Source organism: Pyrus communis, chromosome 12, assembly GCF_041283825.1.
Source record: "Pyrus communis isolate YQ-2024b chromosome 12, ASM4128382v1, whole genome shotgun sequence".
NCBI classification, from domain to species: domain Eukaryota; kingdom Viridiplantae; phylum Streptophyta; class Magnoliopsida; order Rosales; family Rosaceae; genus Pyrus; species Pyrus communis.
In genome coordinates, this window is record NC_142576.1 from 12,946,095 (window position 1) to 12,962,334 (window position 16,240).

Here is a 16,240-nt window from a genome sequence, read left to right on the forward strand (position 1 = left end):
ATTCCGATCTTGTTGAGTCCAAGCCACCAAACGGGAACAAAACAAACTGGCATGCATGCATGCATGAAATCTAAAGTAGAATGCTATACTCATACAACTCCCAAAATCAAAGGCATACAGCTGCTGAAACGGCCAAAGATCTGTTCAAACACAGGAAGGGGAAATAAAAAGCAAAACATAGCACTCACAATAAAATCGAACATTCAAACCACTCGAGCTTCTTCATAACAATGGGAGCAATTTTTGTAATATCTCAATCCTTCTGAAAATGGTTTATAATCTTGGAATAGAAACCCCAATCAGAATGTTCAGTTGTAATTGCAGGTTGGCCAAAAGGATGCTCTTTCACATACGAAGTAACATCTTCTGCATCCGCCGGTCCATCTAAGTAAAGCCTCAACTCACCCTTGGCACCCAATCACAAAGTAAACTTCTGAGTAACTGAGTACATTCTGTAACAACAAAGCAAAAACAGTGATCAAATCTGACTCATCACCCAAAGCCATGTTGTTAACTTGGTCAACCTTGTAATCAGTACAAAAGATTGCTGTGTTAGGCTGCAGACGAAAAACAATACAAAATTAGACAGAAAACAACAATCTCATCACCCGTTTCATCGTGCACTAACACTTCGATTTAATATCAAAGGTCAAGAATAAAACGCTAAGCGCATTCATTTATTGTCTACTTTTGATATGAAATATGAGGCTGAGTGAACATACATTCATTGGTCACCTAATAACGAAGAGAAAGAGTGCATTTCTGCAATCTCAGATTTATGATTCTAAGAAACATTAAAATTAATAGTTTATTGACAAGAAAATTGTGTATTACTTACAGGGTTTAGCAGAGCCTTGTAAGGATAAAACAAAAATGGTTGACAACATATATAGAAATGGTAAAAGTGGGATTGACATGTGTTGCTTGCTTACTCCCTTGCAGAAGACCATATGCCCACCTCAAACCTTTCCAGGCAAAATTTCATGAAACCCTCACAGTAAGGCCCCTTCTACACTAGTAGTGTAAGCACACAGTAAGATTATTACGGACCGATCAAAGCTCAATTTTGTTAAAAGAAACCCTTTACATAAACATGTAAGAAGACAAATGATTTAGCTAAGGGACACCCATAAAGCTTTCATAGGCGGCATCTGGATGGCGATATTTGGGTATCTTGGATGCTTCATCGCGGTGTACCCTATGGCAAAGCAGTCCTCCAAGACTAAGAACAAAAAGCTTCTTCCTGGGACCAAGGTTCAGTTTCTCCAAGAGAGGCCACATCTTTCTACAGTGCTTTCTTCAACTTCAGCTTCACCGTTCTCGTCAGAACGTTCGACTTTGTTCTTCATCTTTTCTGCCATATCTTCGGTATACGTATATGCATGCAAGATAATCAAAACCAATAAGTTAAGTTATATTATCGACAGACGGGCACAAGGGGTTGGATTTATATAGCTGAGATTCGTGGCAGTTGAAGTACTGTTGGACGGATAGTTTTCCAAGGTTGATAAATATGTATGGGAAAATATGAAAGGGGCCGTCCGTATATTTCCGTGACGCTTTGGTTTCTGAATATTTTGATTATATATACTGACGACGGCACGCAGCCTAGTGGTCTCGCATTTATTGAGCTTCCAAGGAGCGGAAAAATAAACTAATTTAGGTATCCCATATCTTCTCATACCTTGGAAAAAAAAAAAAAAAAAGAGTATACATACATACATATATATATAAGAGGATAGGATAAAGGGACAAACATTTTGACAAATATTTTCTATTTTTAACCCTTTAGATCGATCACATGACATCCAAGGGCTCTTATTATTCATTAAATGACATGGATGCTTATGTGGATTTTCACTAACATTAAAGAAAAAATAGAATGAAAAGCCATAAAATCTGAAATGAATTAAAAATAAAATTAAATAGGAAGAAACCCTATGAGCGTGCAAATAAAATGAAAAGCCATAAAATCTGAAAAGGAATTAATTAAAAATAAAATTAAATAGGAAGAAACCCTATCCGCATCTGTCTTTTTTATATAATATTAGCTCCCAATCAATAATTTCCTCCTAGTTTTCCGCTCAATCAGCCTCTCCACAAGCTTGGCCTCACTCTCCGCCATCAAATTTATGAAAACGGACGAATTCCCAAGAATCTTCCTCAGAGTCTGAGCACCCTGGATGTCAACTTTCAAAACAATGTCGTACCCTTTCCCCAATTCATCCCTAATCTGCTGTTTGGGAATCCCCAGTATCCATTAACTCAGACTTTCATTCGAGCTTTTCTGTCATAAACAAACATACAAAACAAGCTGCAAAATAATCATCAGCCGTAAAACAATTGAAAAAAAGCCACAAATCCACCTACAGAAGTTTCTAGTAAAAAAGAAGTAACTTACAGAAGTTGCAAGGAACATATCAAGATGACTTAGAACATCACTTTTCTTCTAAGATCTCCCCTAGACATGTTTCAACGAAATGGTTGTTCTCCCCGCCAAGCTTATTGACCAGAGAATAACATATGTGTTCTTCCAGTGTATAACCTGCCCTAAACATAAAGTCTAAAACAAGTAAAGAATCATCCAACCTGTCTCTTTGTGAAAGACATTCAACTAGTTTCCCAAAAGTTTTCCGCTTTGGTTTAAGCTTACTCTTTAACATGTCTAAGAACCATTCCATTCCCTCTGCAGCATCTCCTTGATCACACAATCCAATGATGATATAATTTTGAGTGCCGAAAGTTGGTTCCAAACCTCTATTCTTCATATCATTCCACAAACTTTTTGCTTCTTGTACAGCTCCAACCTGACAAAGCTTTTCAATAAGTGGGGTGTAGGAGTAAGTTGATGGTTGTAAGCCTTGAGTCAGGAGCTCTCGGAATAAGTTCGTACTTTCTACTATCTTGCCTTCCTTACAGAAACCTTGGATTAGAGTGTTGTATGTAATCAAATCACGAACAATACCCTTATGGGGCATTTCAGTGAATAATCCATATGCCTCATCGGTCCTTCCATGTAAACATAGTCCTCTCATCATTGCGTTGTAACTGACAGTGGTTTCTTTATAACCACTATCACACATCTCCTTGTATAAGATCTTCGCCTCTTCAAAACTACCAATCTTACAGAACCCCAGAATCATTGTATTGTATGTGTACTCATTTGGACGATATCCCTTCTCAATCATCTCAAACCACAGCTTCCTAGCTTCCCCAACATAATCCATTTTGCAAAGACCATGAATCATGGTAGTATACATGACAGTATCTGGGGCATAGCCTCTATCCTTAAGATCATTGAAAACCCGTAAACCCTCACGCCCCTTTCCTTTCTTACACAGCCAATTGATTACCTCCTGATACGTATGATTGTCTGGGTCACAGTTCTTTGAAATCATGATGTGGAGGAGTTCAGACACTCGAGTATAATTCTTCTCCTTACAAAACCCAGAAATCAATTTATTGAAAGCAGCATTTCCAGGGACTAGTCCATCTACCAAAACCTGCCGAAGAAGCTCATATCCTTTCGAAACATTGTTATCAACACAAAATGCTTGAATGAGATACCCAACAGTCTCAACATCAGCTACAACACCACATTCTATCATTTCTTGATACAATATCCAAATAATATCAATCCTCCCCACTTTAAGGCAACCTGACAAAGCCGCATTCCAAGTCGTTATAGACAGGCACACTCCAGCCCCTTTCAACCTATAAAACACATCAACCGCCTCCTGAACATATCCACCCTCGCAAAGACACCCAATATAACTTTCTAATGAAGCAGGTTCAGGGCTAAAACCGGTATGTCCAAGAAGCAATTTTGCAGCATTGCAGGCCTTAGCCTCCACGAGCGCAGTGAAAAGCGCATTACATGAAACGGGGTTGGGCGAAAACCCATTCTGAGAGCTCAACCAGAAGAAAAACCGAAGCGAGAAAAACACATTCGTTTGGTGCTTCAAAAGCTCGGTGAAAAATTGGGGGTCAGTGAAATTAAAAGAAGGGTAATGGGATGGCAGAGTCTGCTCCCATCTGGGTTTTGTTCTAATAATCTTACAAATCTGTTGAGAAATTTCTGTAAAGTCAGAATCTTTGGTTTCGGTTGTGAGGTATCTGATTTGGGTATTTGGGTTTTGCCAGGCACGGTGGTTGTGGCGGAGGAAGATTAGGATTGACGACGGAGCTCTGGCCATGAACTATTAGCTCTGTGTGTGTCTCTCTCTCTAGCTAAGAATTGAATCAAAAACTCTCTGTTGACATGGAAATGAAGCTCGAAATTATTGCACAAATGGTGGGAAAAAAAAGTTCAAAGTGTGAAGTTTCACTTACTGGTAAATGGGTTTTGAAACAGAAAAGTGCAGACCGCAGAAAAAATCAATTGCATCCTCTACAGAGTCTACACGGTCCGAAGCCTGCACCCAATCAATACAAAAATATCAATTACGATTACAATTACAAGTCAATCTAGCATACATAAGTCACAGAAGCACTGAATCTGTTCCAAAAGACAGAACAATGAATAATTAAACCAAATTATAAAGAACCTGCACAGTAGCAGAGGTGAATAGACGAACACAGCAGCCATATGAGAATACCAGAAAATTGACCCCAACGGAAGTTGGGAGGCTAATAAAAAACCCCGACAAGCATAGAGAAAAACACTTCAAGCCGGTGGCTGAAAACACAGATAGAGGAGGGCTCGGTGCTATCTGGCTGAGGGAGGCTGCGCTTCAAGCCTTCAAGTTCAACGATGGAAGGAAACTGAAATGAGGAGGTGCGATGCGACATGGACTGGAGAACCCTAAAAACAATAAACGGCACAGATCAAATTTCAAACAATAAACGGTTGAAATAATTCTCTTATAATTAAAAAATAATATATATATATATAATATTTATTTTCGGTTCAGCATGGGATTACCGAAAAATTGGGAAGACAATACCGAATCTCATACCGAAATTTCAGGATCGGTTCAGTATGTCATACCCAGAATTTTAGGAATTTTGGTTTGGGATTGGAATTTTTTCGGTTTGGTTTGGAATTTTCAGGAACTTTTTTCAACCCTATGACGTACCATGAGAGAAGACGACGTCACGATAGTTGTGGTGGAGGTGAGACTGTGAGAGAGATTGGAGAGGAGGAGGAGTGGTTGACGGCAGTGACTGAGAAAGAGACCGAGTGACCGAGTGAGAAAAGTGAGAGACTAAGAGAAAGATTCCAGTCGCAAGTCTTTGTTACCGCAGGAATCCACTCTGGTGTGACCAAGTCCTTGTGAACTCGGATAAGCATCAATAGAAACAAGCCACGTGGATAACGATTTTAATTGAAAAACTAATTCTATATTGTTCGGTACCGAACCAAGAACCGAAACCGAATCGATCTTGTACTCATACCAAATGAACCAGAAAAAAAAAAAACCGAACCTTCGGTTCGGTTCTCGATATTTTTTGCCCATGCCTACCATTAGGTACTACACCCTAATGCTCAATCATTAAAAATGATCCTTAGGCCTGGCACACGGGTCATGTCTGTCGTGTTCGTGTAACACCTGTTATCTTAACGAGTCGTGTCATGTCACACCCGTTATCTTAACAGGTCGGGTAAAATGACTCGACCTGTTATGACCCGTTCAGAAAAATGTATTTTTATCCTTAAATTTTCACATACCACACATTGCCACATAAATATTACTTCAAAACATTAAAACACATTTGTCGTTTAAGTACTACATCTACACTTGAAAATAAGAGCCTAATAAACAAACATCCATACACTACTAGTCTATTACAAAATATTAAATGTGCAAGGATATGCAAAATGAAAGAGTTTTTGTTTTCAAGGTTGTGAAGCCTTTCTCAAAAGTTTAAACCTTGTCAATGGAACTCAAAGCTTGCATATTATTCCTTTTACAAAATTCTCAATTTTCATCGATCATCATGGCATAAGATTTTGTGGTATCCACTAGTGTAAATATTTTAAATTGAAGATCGAATTCGTTCATTGTATTCATATAGGGTCAAGAAGTGTACCCGTAAAAAATCATCAAAATCGAAGTTAAAATAACCGTTAAATCGTGATTTTTTGTCGATAACCGTTGAAAATTTTTGTCTCGTTACTTGAACTCTGAATGTTTGTTTTTTGCAATTTTTGGCGTATGCGATCTTGAAGCATATACAAACAAGTTTGATGGTTGGATCGTTGAAATTATTTTCATAGAATGCGTATCTCATCAAAATGATAGATTCACTAACACTTGGAGTTTATTTATACTTTCATTAAGTATAACATAAGATTTTGTGGTATCCACTAGGGTAAATATTTTAAATTGAAGATCGAATTCATTCATTGTATTCATATAGGGTCAATGAGTGTAGCTGTAAAAAATCATCAAAATTAGATTTAAAATAACCGTTAAATCGTGATTTTTCATTGATAACCATCGAAAAGTTTTGTCCCATTACTTGATCTCTGAATGTTTTTTTTTTTGCAATTTTTGGCGTATGCGATCTTAAAGTATATACAAATATGTTTGACGGTTGGATCGTTGAAACTAGTTTCGTAGAATGTGTATCCCATTAAAACAATAGATTCACTAACACTTTAGAGTTTATTCATACTTTCATTAAGTATAACATAAGATTTTGCGGTATCCACTAGTGTAAATATTTTAATTGAAGATCAAGTTCATTCATTGTATTCATATAGAGTCAAGGAGTGTAGTCGTAAAAAATCATCAAAATCGGAGTTAAAATAACTGTTAAATCGTGATTTTTCATTGATAACCGTCGAAAAGTTTTATCCCTTTACTTGATCTTTGAATGTTTGTTTTTTGTGATTTTTAGTGTATGCGATCTCGAAGCATATACAAACAATTTTGACAGTTGGATCGTTGAAATTAATTTCGTAGGATGCATATCCCATCAAAACGATAGATTCACTAACACTTAAAAGTTTATTCATACTTTTAGTAAGTATAACATAAGATTTTGTAGTATCCACTAGTGTAAATATTTTAAATTGAAGATCGAGTTCATTCATTATATTCACATAGGGTCAAGGAGTGTGGTTATAAAAAATCATCAAAATCAGAGTTAAAATAACCATTAAATCATGATTTTTCAATGATAATCGTCGAAAACTTTTCTCTCATTACTTGATCTCTGAATGTTTGTTTTTTGCAATTTTTGGCGCATTCGATCTCGAAGTATATACAAACATGTTTGATGGTTGGATCATTGAAATTAATTTCGTAGAATGTGCATCCCATCAAAACGATAGATTCACTAACACTTAGAGTTTATTCACTTTCATTAAGTATAACATAAGATTTTGTAGTATCCATTAGTGTAAATATTTTAAATTGAAGATCGAGTTCATTCATTGTATTCACTTATGGTCAAGGAGTGTACCTGTAAAAAATCATCAAAATCGGAGTTAAAATAACCGTTAAATCGTGATTTTTCGTTGATAACCGTCGAAAATTTTTCTCCCGTTACTTGATCTCAGAATGTTTTTTTTTTTCAATTTTTGGCGTATGCAATCTCGAACTATATACAAACATGTTTGACGGTTGGATCGTTGAAATTAGTTTCGTAGAATGCGTATCTCATCAAAATAATTGATTCACTAACGCTTAAGAGTTTATTCATACTTTCATTAAGTATATAGTGTAAATATTTTAAATTGAAGATCGAGTTGATTCAATGTATTCGTATAGGGTCAAGGAGTGTAGTTGTAAAAAATCATCAAAATCGGAGTTAAAATAACCGTTAATTTGTGATTTTTCATTGATAACCGTCAAAAAGTTTTGTTGCATTACTTGATCTTTGAATGTTTGTTTTTTGTAATTTTTGGCTTATGAGATCTCGAAGTATATACAAATATGTTTGATAGTTGGATCGTTGAAACTAGTTTCGTAGAATGTGTATCACATCAAAACAATTGATTCACTAACAATTAAGAGTTTGTTTATACTTTCATTAAGTATAACATAAGATTTTGTGGTATCCACTAGTGTAAATATGTTGAATTGAAGATCAAGTTCATTCATTGTATTCATATAGGGTTAAGGAGTGTAGCTGTAAAAAATCATCAAAATCGGAGTTAAAATAACCGTTAAATCGTGATTTTTCTTTTTATAACCGTTGAAAAGTTTTGTCCCATTACTTGATCTCAAAATGTTTGTTTTCTTTGCAATTTTTGGTGTATGCGATCTTGAAGTATATACAAACATGTTTGATGGTTGGATCATTGAAACTAGTTTCGTAGAATGTGTATCCCATCAAAACAATAGATTCACTAACACTTAAGAGTTTATTTATACTTTCATTAATTATAACATAAGATTTTGTGGTATCCACTAGTGTAAATATTTTAAATTGAAGATCGAATTCAATCATTGTATTCATATAGGGTCAAGGAGTGTACCTGTAAAAAATCATCAAAATCGGAGTTACAATAACCGTTAAATCGTGATTTTTTTTTATAACTGTCAAAAAGTTTTGTCTTGTTATTTGATCTCAGAATGTTTTTTTTTTTCAATTTTGGCGTATGCGATCTCGAAGTATATACAAACATGTTTGACGGTTGGATCATTGAAACTAGTTTCGTAGAATGAGTATCACATCAAGTTTAATGGTGCGTGTGTGTGTATATATATATTTATTAAGTAGATTTAAATCTATATATTTTGTACGTATAATTGACCGGTACACGGAATAGTACATCACGTGTCATTATAAAAATAGTGGGATATGTGTGATAAAAAGTTAATAACTTAAAAAAATAAAAATTCTCACCACTTTTATTAAAACACATGGTGTACTATTTGTGTTCCCGTTACAATGAAAAATTTCTCAAGAAAAAAAGGAGAGAAAGAGGTAAATGACGTACACGTGTCAAGAACACAGCTGTTGGATCTTATCCTAACAATAACAAGTGCACACTTGAGAGACCACGGTGGAAAACCCCACCGTACTAGTAGCAAGCAAAATTGAAAATACCACTGATACGTAGATTATACGCACACAAACTAAACCCTATTTGTGACAATTGTAGTAATGATGTAAGTAGGGATCGTTCTAACCGGGGATTAACTAGGGGTGCTAAACACTTGATTCAAATAAATAAAACTAATTTTTAAAACACTTAACTTACTTAACAAGAACTCAAAACAAGTACACAAGACTTCAAATACTCGAAAACACAAAAATAAAACAAATACGAATGATTAAGACTTAACAAAAGATGGGGGGGGATTGTGTTTGGACGAGATTAAATTAAATGGACAAATTGTAATTAAAGGCAAAACGTAAATATGAATGTGATGAAAATATGGATGATGGAATAGCCAAGGGGTTCTTCTCCACACATGTTACACTTGCATACAAGATTGATTCTCAGTTGGTCTTTCGATAAATTATGAAACTCAACACTCCGGGTTAATTAGGTCCGCTTAAATTAACCGTCAAGTTCTCCTTAAGTTAATGAATTGGATGGGTTAGCGCAACGCAATTCACCACATACTCCAAAAGTCCTTTACGTGAAAAGCACAATAAAGATACAATCAAAGATCATTAAGCATTATGAAAACTATAAGTGTTGACGAGGCATTCGTTACTATGATGAGCATGAAACTAGTGCCAAGAATTCATTTAACGCGATTGTTTATAAGCAACCTCCACTACTTGTGAATATAAGTTCATAACGATTAGGTGAAATTCACTTATATTCTAGCGTCATATTCATGCATGAAAATTAAGCGCGCATTCTTAATAAACATTCATAAATAAGTTATCAATCAAACGGTTAAACAAATTGAATCCACAACTTATGAAATTCCAACGAAAGTTAATCAATTCATATTGCAAATATAAACATAGTTTCGAATCACCCCCTAGCTAAAGGGGGTTTAGTTCCTCATAACTTTGAAATCAAAGAAACCCCTAAACATTCCAACAACTCAAACTTGAATTGTATGAACGTTTAGGCACTCTTCTCTTCCATTCCTCATACGTACAAAACAAAGAGAATTAAATTTAAACCTTGAAATCAAAGAAACACCTAAACATTCCAACAACTCAAACTTGAATTGTATGAACGTTTAGGCACTCTTTTCTTCCTCGTTGTTGTAGCACAAGGTCTAAGGTGAGCTTTGGGGATTATGTGAAGTATTTTGGAGGGATGGGAAGTGGTTGGATAGTGGCTGCAATGGAGGAGAAAAACTGCACAGAAATGGAAGGATATGCACGGCAAAGGGGAAGTGTTTGTGTTGTGAATTGTGTTGTGAATGGAATGGAGAGATGGAATGGGGAGTGAATCAATGAAATGAATGAAGTGTGTGTGGTTTATATAGGGAGAGAATGGGTGAGAATGTGGCTGCAATGCATGTGAAAAACAGCTAGGAAAGTGGGTGGAAAGCTGGAATTGCACAAGGGGAATGCTGGAAAGTGGAAGGGATGCACGGCATGGATGTTTTGGTGCATGTGTTGGCTGATTTGGTTGTTGGGAAAAACATGTGTTTGCATGTGAATGTTGTGAATGGCAGCTAGGGGAGGGAATATATGCATGTGGTGGCTGAATGATGAAGAGAAGTTGCTGAAAAATCTAAGGGAAAGGCACGGCATTGAAGGTGTTTTTGTGTTGGAAATGCATGTGATTTCATGTGTTCAAGGATAGAATATGGCTTGGATGATTAATCCATGGGATAGACAGCTAGGGGGGAACATATGCATGTTGGAGCATGAATTATATAATGAAAAGTGAATGATTAGTGCTCTAGTGTTAGGACAAAGGTGCAGCTGAAATGAAAAGGGAAATGCAAAGGGAGTTTGAAGGGAAGGCACGGCATGGATGTGTTTTGGGTGTGTGTGTGTGAATGTGTGGCTTAATGATTAAGTGAATGAGTATGTGGATGCATGTGGATTAAAGGGGTGTGAATGGTGGTGTAATGATGAAATGAAATGGCTAGAAAGTGGCAAGGGAAGGCACGGCACAATGTTGTTTTGGTTCTTGAAATGCAAGTGAATGCATGTGAGTGCAATATGAAAAGAATGACTAATTAATGTATGTAGGGTGCAGCTAGGTTGGAAAGGTGTGGATTGTGGCTGCAATTTAGGGAAAGGAAATAGGTTTAATGCATAAATAAAAGGGCAAAGTGGCTGCAATGATGAAGACAAGCTGGAATTGATGTGGAAGGCACGACAGAGGATGGTTTCTTGATGGTTTTGGGTTTGTGATGCATTGTTTGATTGGGCTAGAGGTTTTGCATGGCTCAAAGGTTTGTTTGATTGGGCTAGGCCCTTTGTTTTATGTCCCAAAGAGCATACAAGGCCTTCAAATTCGTCCATCATCTTAGCTTCATGGATAAGCTATCCAATCCATGCCCAAAAATGCTCCAAATAGCCTTAAAATGCACTTTCTTGCTCCCTAAGCCCTTAGAACCTGAAAACACACAAAAGAAGCATAAATGACTAAAATAACTAGAGAAACATAACGTAAATGCATGAGAACAAGCCATTTAAGTCGCATGAATATGCTCCTATCAACCACTAGGTCCCATCTTTCCCTCTCTTTTTTGTTTCCTTTTCAGCTTTTCTTATAATTTTCATTTTTTCCTCTCTTTTTCTTTGAAGGATGGCATGATGCATATTAATTATTATAGTTTTTAGGGGTATAAAATTTAATATATATATATATATATTTATTATAGTTAATATTTTGGGGGTATAATTATTATAGTATATATAATTATTATAGTTAATTTAATATATATATATAGATATATATATATTTATTATAGTTTTTAGGGGTATAAAATTGTTAAGTTAATATATATAATTATTAAAGTATTTTTGTAGGGTTATAAAATTATTAAATTAATATTCTGCTTATTGTGTATCGTGTTACCCACGTGTATACCCGAACCAACCCGTTATCTTAACATGTGCTTATCGGTTTACCTGATAACGATCTGATTCGTTATCGTGTCGACCCGAACACCTGTTAATTTCATGTCGTGTCATGTCGGGTTATCAGGTCGTGTTAGAAATTGCCAAGCCTAACGATCCCGACCAAAGATTTGATGATGGCCTTTATGGGAAAATCATTTTCCCAGTTGCTATGGAGATGTCACTTTTATGTTTCATTGTAAATATTCTTTTGGGTCAACAATCCAAAGGCAATTGGCCTTCTCATCATGTATGAATAACATATTAACTAGTTATCACACATAAAAGATAACATCATCAACAATTTTTACTATCTTTTCTTTTTCTTTTTGTCTTCATTCTCTTGTTTATTTCACTTAATTTTTATTACTTTATTGAATGCAAACGCAAATGCTAGAAAAAAAAAATATAAAGGATTGAAAGGTAGAAAATAACATGGGAATATTATTTCCCATAAATAATTTGAAGACTGGGAGGTGCGAAAACTACAAATTAGTGTATAAGCTTCTTACATTGGTTTTAGTGTTATTGGTTACAACCGATTCAGTGGAGAGTGCGTTTTCGCCCCTCTGCCTGACAATTCCTGGCTTTGCAACTGGGCATAAGATGAGCTAGCTGGAAGTGGAGGCAGCTAGACACAAATAAAATAAAATAAAAAACAAAAAACAAAAAACCAAAACTCAAGTGCAAATGCACCCATTGTAGTTCTATTACTACTGTTAGGACTAGGATTTTATCACAAAAGGTTTAAATATTAGTTGAAGTGGGGTTGAGATATTTAGTCTCTCCTTTTTCTCTATCTCTGCCTAATGTGGGATATTTCAACAGAGACTAGTTACAATTATTATTATTATTTTAGTAGAGCGATAGTATGAGTCTGTTAAATAGTTATTTGGTAAAGAAAAGAATCGATGGGGATCGAACCTGGATTAGAAGTTAGTTATTATTTATAAATGAGGCAATTAACTAGTGTATTTTCATGCTATATATCTAATATATAGGTTTTTTTTTTCCCATGAACTATGCATCATATTAGTATAGTTTGATTTATATGAGTATTTTTGGTTTAAAATTCTTGTGGGAGTTTAGCACGTCGCCCATCCGTAGGAAAATTCTTGGACTCACCGGCATTATTTGGTAGCCCTTCCGAACACCTTCAAGCAATCATTGGTTGTTGCTGAGCAAGTTTATAAGCACTATTTTAAAAATTATCACTGGTCCGGTTTAGGTGTTAGACGGCTGGTCACCATTCCGATTAATACCTAGGCGTTTGAAAATTAAGAAAGGACACGTAGACCTGCTGAGGCGCCCACCCAAACCCACCGAGGTCGCGACTCACTTAGACAAAAAATAGATAACTTTTCATTTTGCATTTTTATTTTTTTCGATAAATTGTAAGAGACTTGTTGCATACTTAATGGACACACTTATATCCTTGTTTCCTATGTTTTCATTATGTTCCAATACTTCATAATATGTATGTTATTCTAAATTTTAGTTTATGATGAAATTATATATATTGTAAGTATAAGTAGACACTTATTTACACGAAATATAATAGATTTACTTAAATTTGTTTAGGCGCCCGCCTAGTCTTCCTAGGTGCGCACCTAGGCCCCGGCAAGCCGCCTAAGCACTAGGCCCCAACCTATTGCCCGACTAGCGCCTAGCATCTTTTAGAATCTTGTTTACAAGCTACAATGAACTTTTCTTTCTAGGGAGGTTCATGGAGGCATTGCATAACTATTCTGCCATTAATCCATTAATGACACATGGCTCGACGAGAGTGGTTGAAAATATATTTTTGCAAATAGTAACCATTTTTATCCTTTTAAAACGAGTGGACTTGCACAAAGACAATTAACAGTTCAAAGTGAATAGTAAGGACAATTTCCATGCCTTGCCCTTTACTCTTGCATTTCGAAAACGGGTGGATTTGCTCTTACGGGAAAGAAGATTCGAAAACAAGATCTCAAGTGCATGGACGAATTTTTTTAACCAATTGAGTTACAAGTCACTTGCCAATATAATAGTCCATTAAATTTCACATAAGGAGAGTAACTTATATAAACGAATTTACACTTTCGTAACGTATCGTTTCAATGAATTTCATTATTTTACTAAATTAAAACGCCACGTAATAGTAAATATGTTCTGTATATATCGTTTTCTATAGACAACACACCCCCTTAAATTGCATGGTGCCGCCGCCTGCCATCCTTTCCAAGGCCCCAAGCCTTGTTGCTGTTGGTTCGGCTCAGCCTAAAAATGAGCTTATCTACTTTAACCGATAACCGTAGAGCTTCAATTCCATGCTATGCTTCCCCAACCTCGTATAGTGCACCCCCACCTTCCTTCCTCCCTACTCTCTCTCCCTCTCGAGGTTTCGCAGATTCCTCACCTCCTGTATCTCTCGCTCTTCTCCTCCCTCCCCTCCTCCGCCGCCCCAAAATCCTCCCATCCCCCAATTCCCTCCACCACCCCTACCCAAAACCCACCCTCTCACTTCCCTCCAACACCCGACCCTTATCCTCCCAAATGGGCGACGCCCGCCGACCCTGTTCGGTTCCCATTCCCTACATCGAAAAATCCGACCGCTCCGAGCTCTGGAGGCCTCTCTGGGATCGGCCTTCAGCTCCGAGCCGCTCTGGCCCAGCCCAGCCCCCTAATTATCGTCATCAGCGGCCCAAGCGGTGTTTGGAAGGACGCCGTCATAAAAAAGCTCAAGGATTCCAACGAGAACTTGCATTTCGTGGTAATGGCGACGACCCGAGCAATGCGGCCCGGCGAAATTCACGGTAAAGATTATTACTTTGCGAGCAAAGAGGAGTTTTTGACAATGGTGGAGAGGAACGAGCTTCTGGAGTACGCGCTGGTGTACAGAGACTATAAGGGGATTCCTAAACAGCAGATTAGGGATGAATTGGGGAAAGGGTACTACATTGTTTTGAGAGTTGACATCGAGGGTGCTCAGACTCTGAGGAAGATTCTTGGGAATTCGGCTGTTTTCATAAATGTGATGGCGGAGAGTGAGGCCAAGCTTGTGGAGAGGCTGATTGAGCGGAAAACCGAAGGACTTATTGTGAGGGTTGCGATGGCTAGGGAGGAGGTGAAGCATGTTAAGAATTTCGATTATATGGTGGTGAATGCGGAGGGGAGGTGGGACAATGCGGTTAAGTTGGTGGAGTCCATTATCGATGCGGAGAAAGCTAAGGTGCAGCAGAAGAGTTGTGTGATATAGCTGCGGAGGTAAATGTGGTAGCAGGTCGAATTTGAATGGACTAGTTTCGCGTGTGGAAGAATGCACGCAAGCACCCAATGATCCAAGTTGTAGTGGTTTTATAGGAAGTTGTTTATTTTGTAACAATTTGAATGTGAAATTTAGGACCTAGGAAAATCAACTGCTGTAAGTAGTTGCAGTTCACAGAATCACAATGCGTGTTGTTCATATCTTTATCGGAGTTATCTTTATTAAGCATGTATCCACACTAATGATCCTTGAGCATACATTGTTAGGTATGGTCGAATTTGATGCACTAATCAATGGAAGGTAGGAAATATTCAGTTTCATTGGAGATGTTTGTGGCACCAACTTTTAGTAAAATGAGTTGGTTACGAGATAAGCTATAAGAAGTGACATTCCTTTTGTTGCTGTACAACCCTTTGATAACCAATCTGCTTGGCTTTGCTCTTTTCCTGTCTTGGTATATTAGCCGGACCTCTAAACAGGTGAATTAGAGAAATCAACCTGTTTTAGCATTGCATGTTTTGGAATGAAATCTGTTTCCGGTCTCCTTGCTTTCAGATATCATTTATGGTCGTTAAAGGTCAAACCACGTCTGCTCAACCTGCCTATTCACCATCTGCTGCTCAAATGGTTCACAGAATTATCTAGTTTTGTTTGTCATTTCAAGGATGCAAATATTTACTGCGTCGCTATGTGAAGGCTGTTAGTTAATCTGGTAGCCATTGGACATGGATCTGTTGTGTTGTAGCTAGGCTTGTTCAACATGCATAAGGTTCCTATTTTAAAATAGTTTCTGCTCACCGTTTGGGTTTCTTGGTCAGGTAGCGATGGTCCAGAATTAGATTTTGCATCATACATTTAATTTTATATTTTGCAATGTTTTGCAATGTATAGACTGCTATGTTTCATGATGATGTTTAAGTATTTAAGTTCATAATTCAATCCTACCCCATTGTCATCTCTTTGTTTGTCTTGAATTCTTATTGATTAAGACCCACTCCAACCCTAGTAAGAGGAAGACTAGGAGGAAATTATTGATTA

General features: G+C 36.8%; 1 protein-coding gene and 2 pseudogenes across 11 annotated transcripts; 1 reads left to right on the forward strand and 2 right to left on the reverse strand.

Annotated features, from left to right (window-relative positions):
* Positions 1-71: 71 nt before the first annotated feature.
* On the reverse strand, positions 72-1,700 carry LOC148692360 (uncharacterized; annotated as a pseudogene). The gene is made up of 5 exons (XR_015953931.1): positions 1,128-1,700; positions 933-1,014; positions 839-866; positions 497-557; positions 72-441 (listed from the first exon to the last, which is right to left on the reverse strand). The product of XR_015953931.1 is annotated as an uncharacterized LOC148692360 (transcript).
* A 200-nt stretch (positions 1,701-1,900) lies between these two features.
* LOC137745197 (Tetratricopeptide repeat (TPR)-like superfamily protein) lies at positions 1,901-4,822 on the reverse strand. Of its 10 annotated transcripts, none has more exons than XR_015954337.1 (5): positions 4,548-4,806; positions 4,333-4,415; positions 2,654-4,253; positions 2,402-2,550; positions 1,901-2,287 (listed from the first exon to the last, which is right to left on the reverse strand). XR_015954337.1 is itself a non-coding variant. In XM_088681911.1 (4 exons), exon 3 carries the CDS (start codon positions 4,194-4,196, stop codon positions 2,439-2,441), a length of 1,758 nt encoding a protein of 585 aa, XP_088538037.1. In that variant the 5' UTR covers positions 4,197-4,253; positions 4,333-4,415; positions 4,548-4,822; the 3' UTR covers positions 1,901-2,314; positions 2,402-2,438. The 10 variants fall into 10 exon arrangements, 6 of the variants coding, with proteins under 6 accessions (XP_088538037.1, XP_088538038.1, XP_088538039.1 ...); XR_015954336.1 differs by having other exon boundaries at positions 1,901-2,314; XR_015954335.1 differs by having other exon boundaries at positions 2,654-4,415; positions 4,548-4,805.
* A 9,334-nt stretch (positions 4,823-14,156) lies between these two features.
* LOC137744410 (guanylate kinase 3, chloroplastic pseudogene) lies at positions 14,157-15,522 on the forward strand (annotated as a pseudogene).
* Positions 15,523-16,240: the final 718 nt, after the last annotated feature.

Coding starts and splice junctions, on each gene's coding strand:
- LOC137745197 (XM_088681911.1), bottom strand. CDS start 4,196: ATGGCCAGAGCTCCGTCGTCAATCCTAATCTTCCTCCGCCACAACCAC.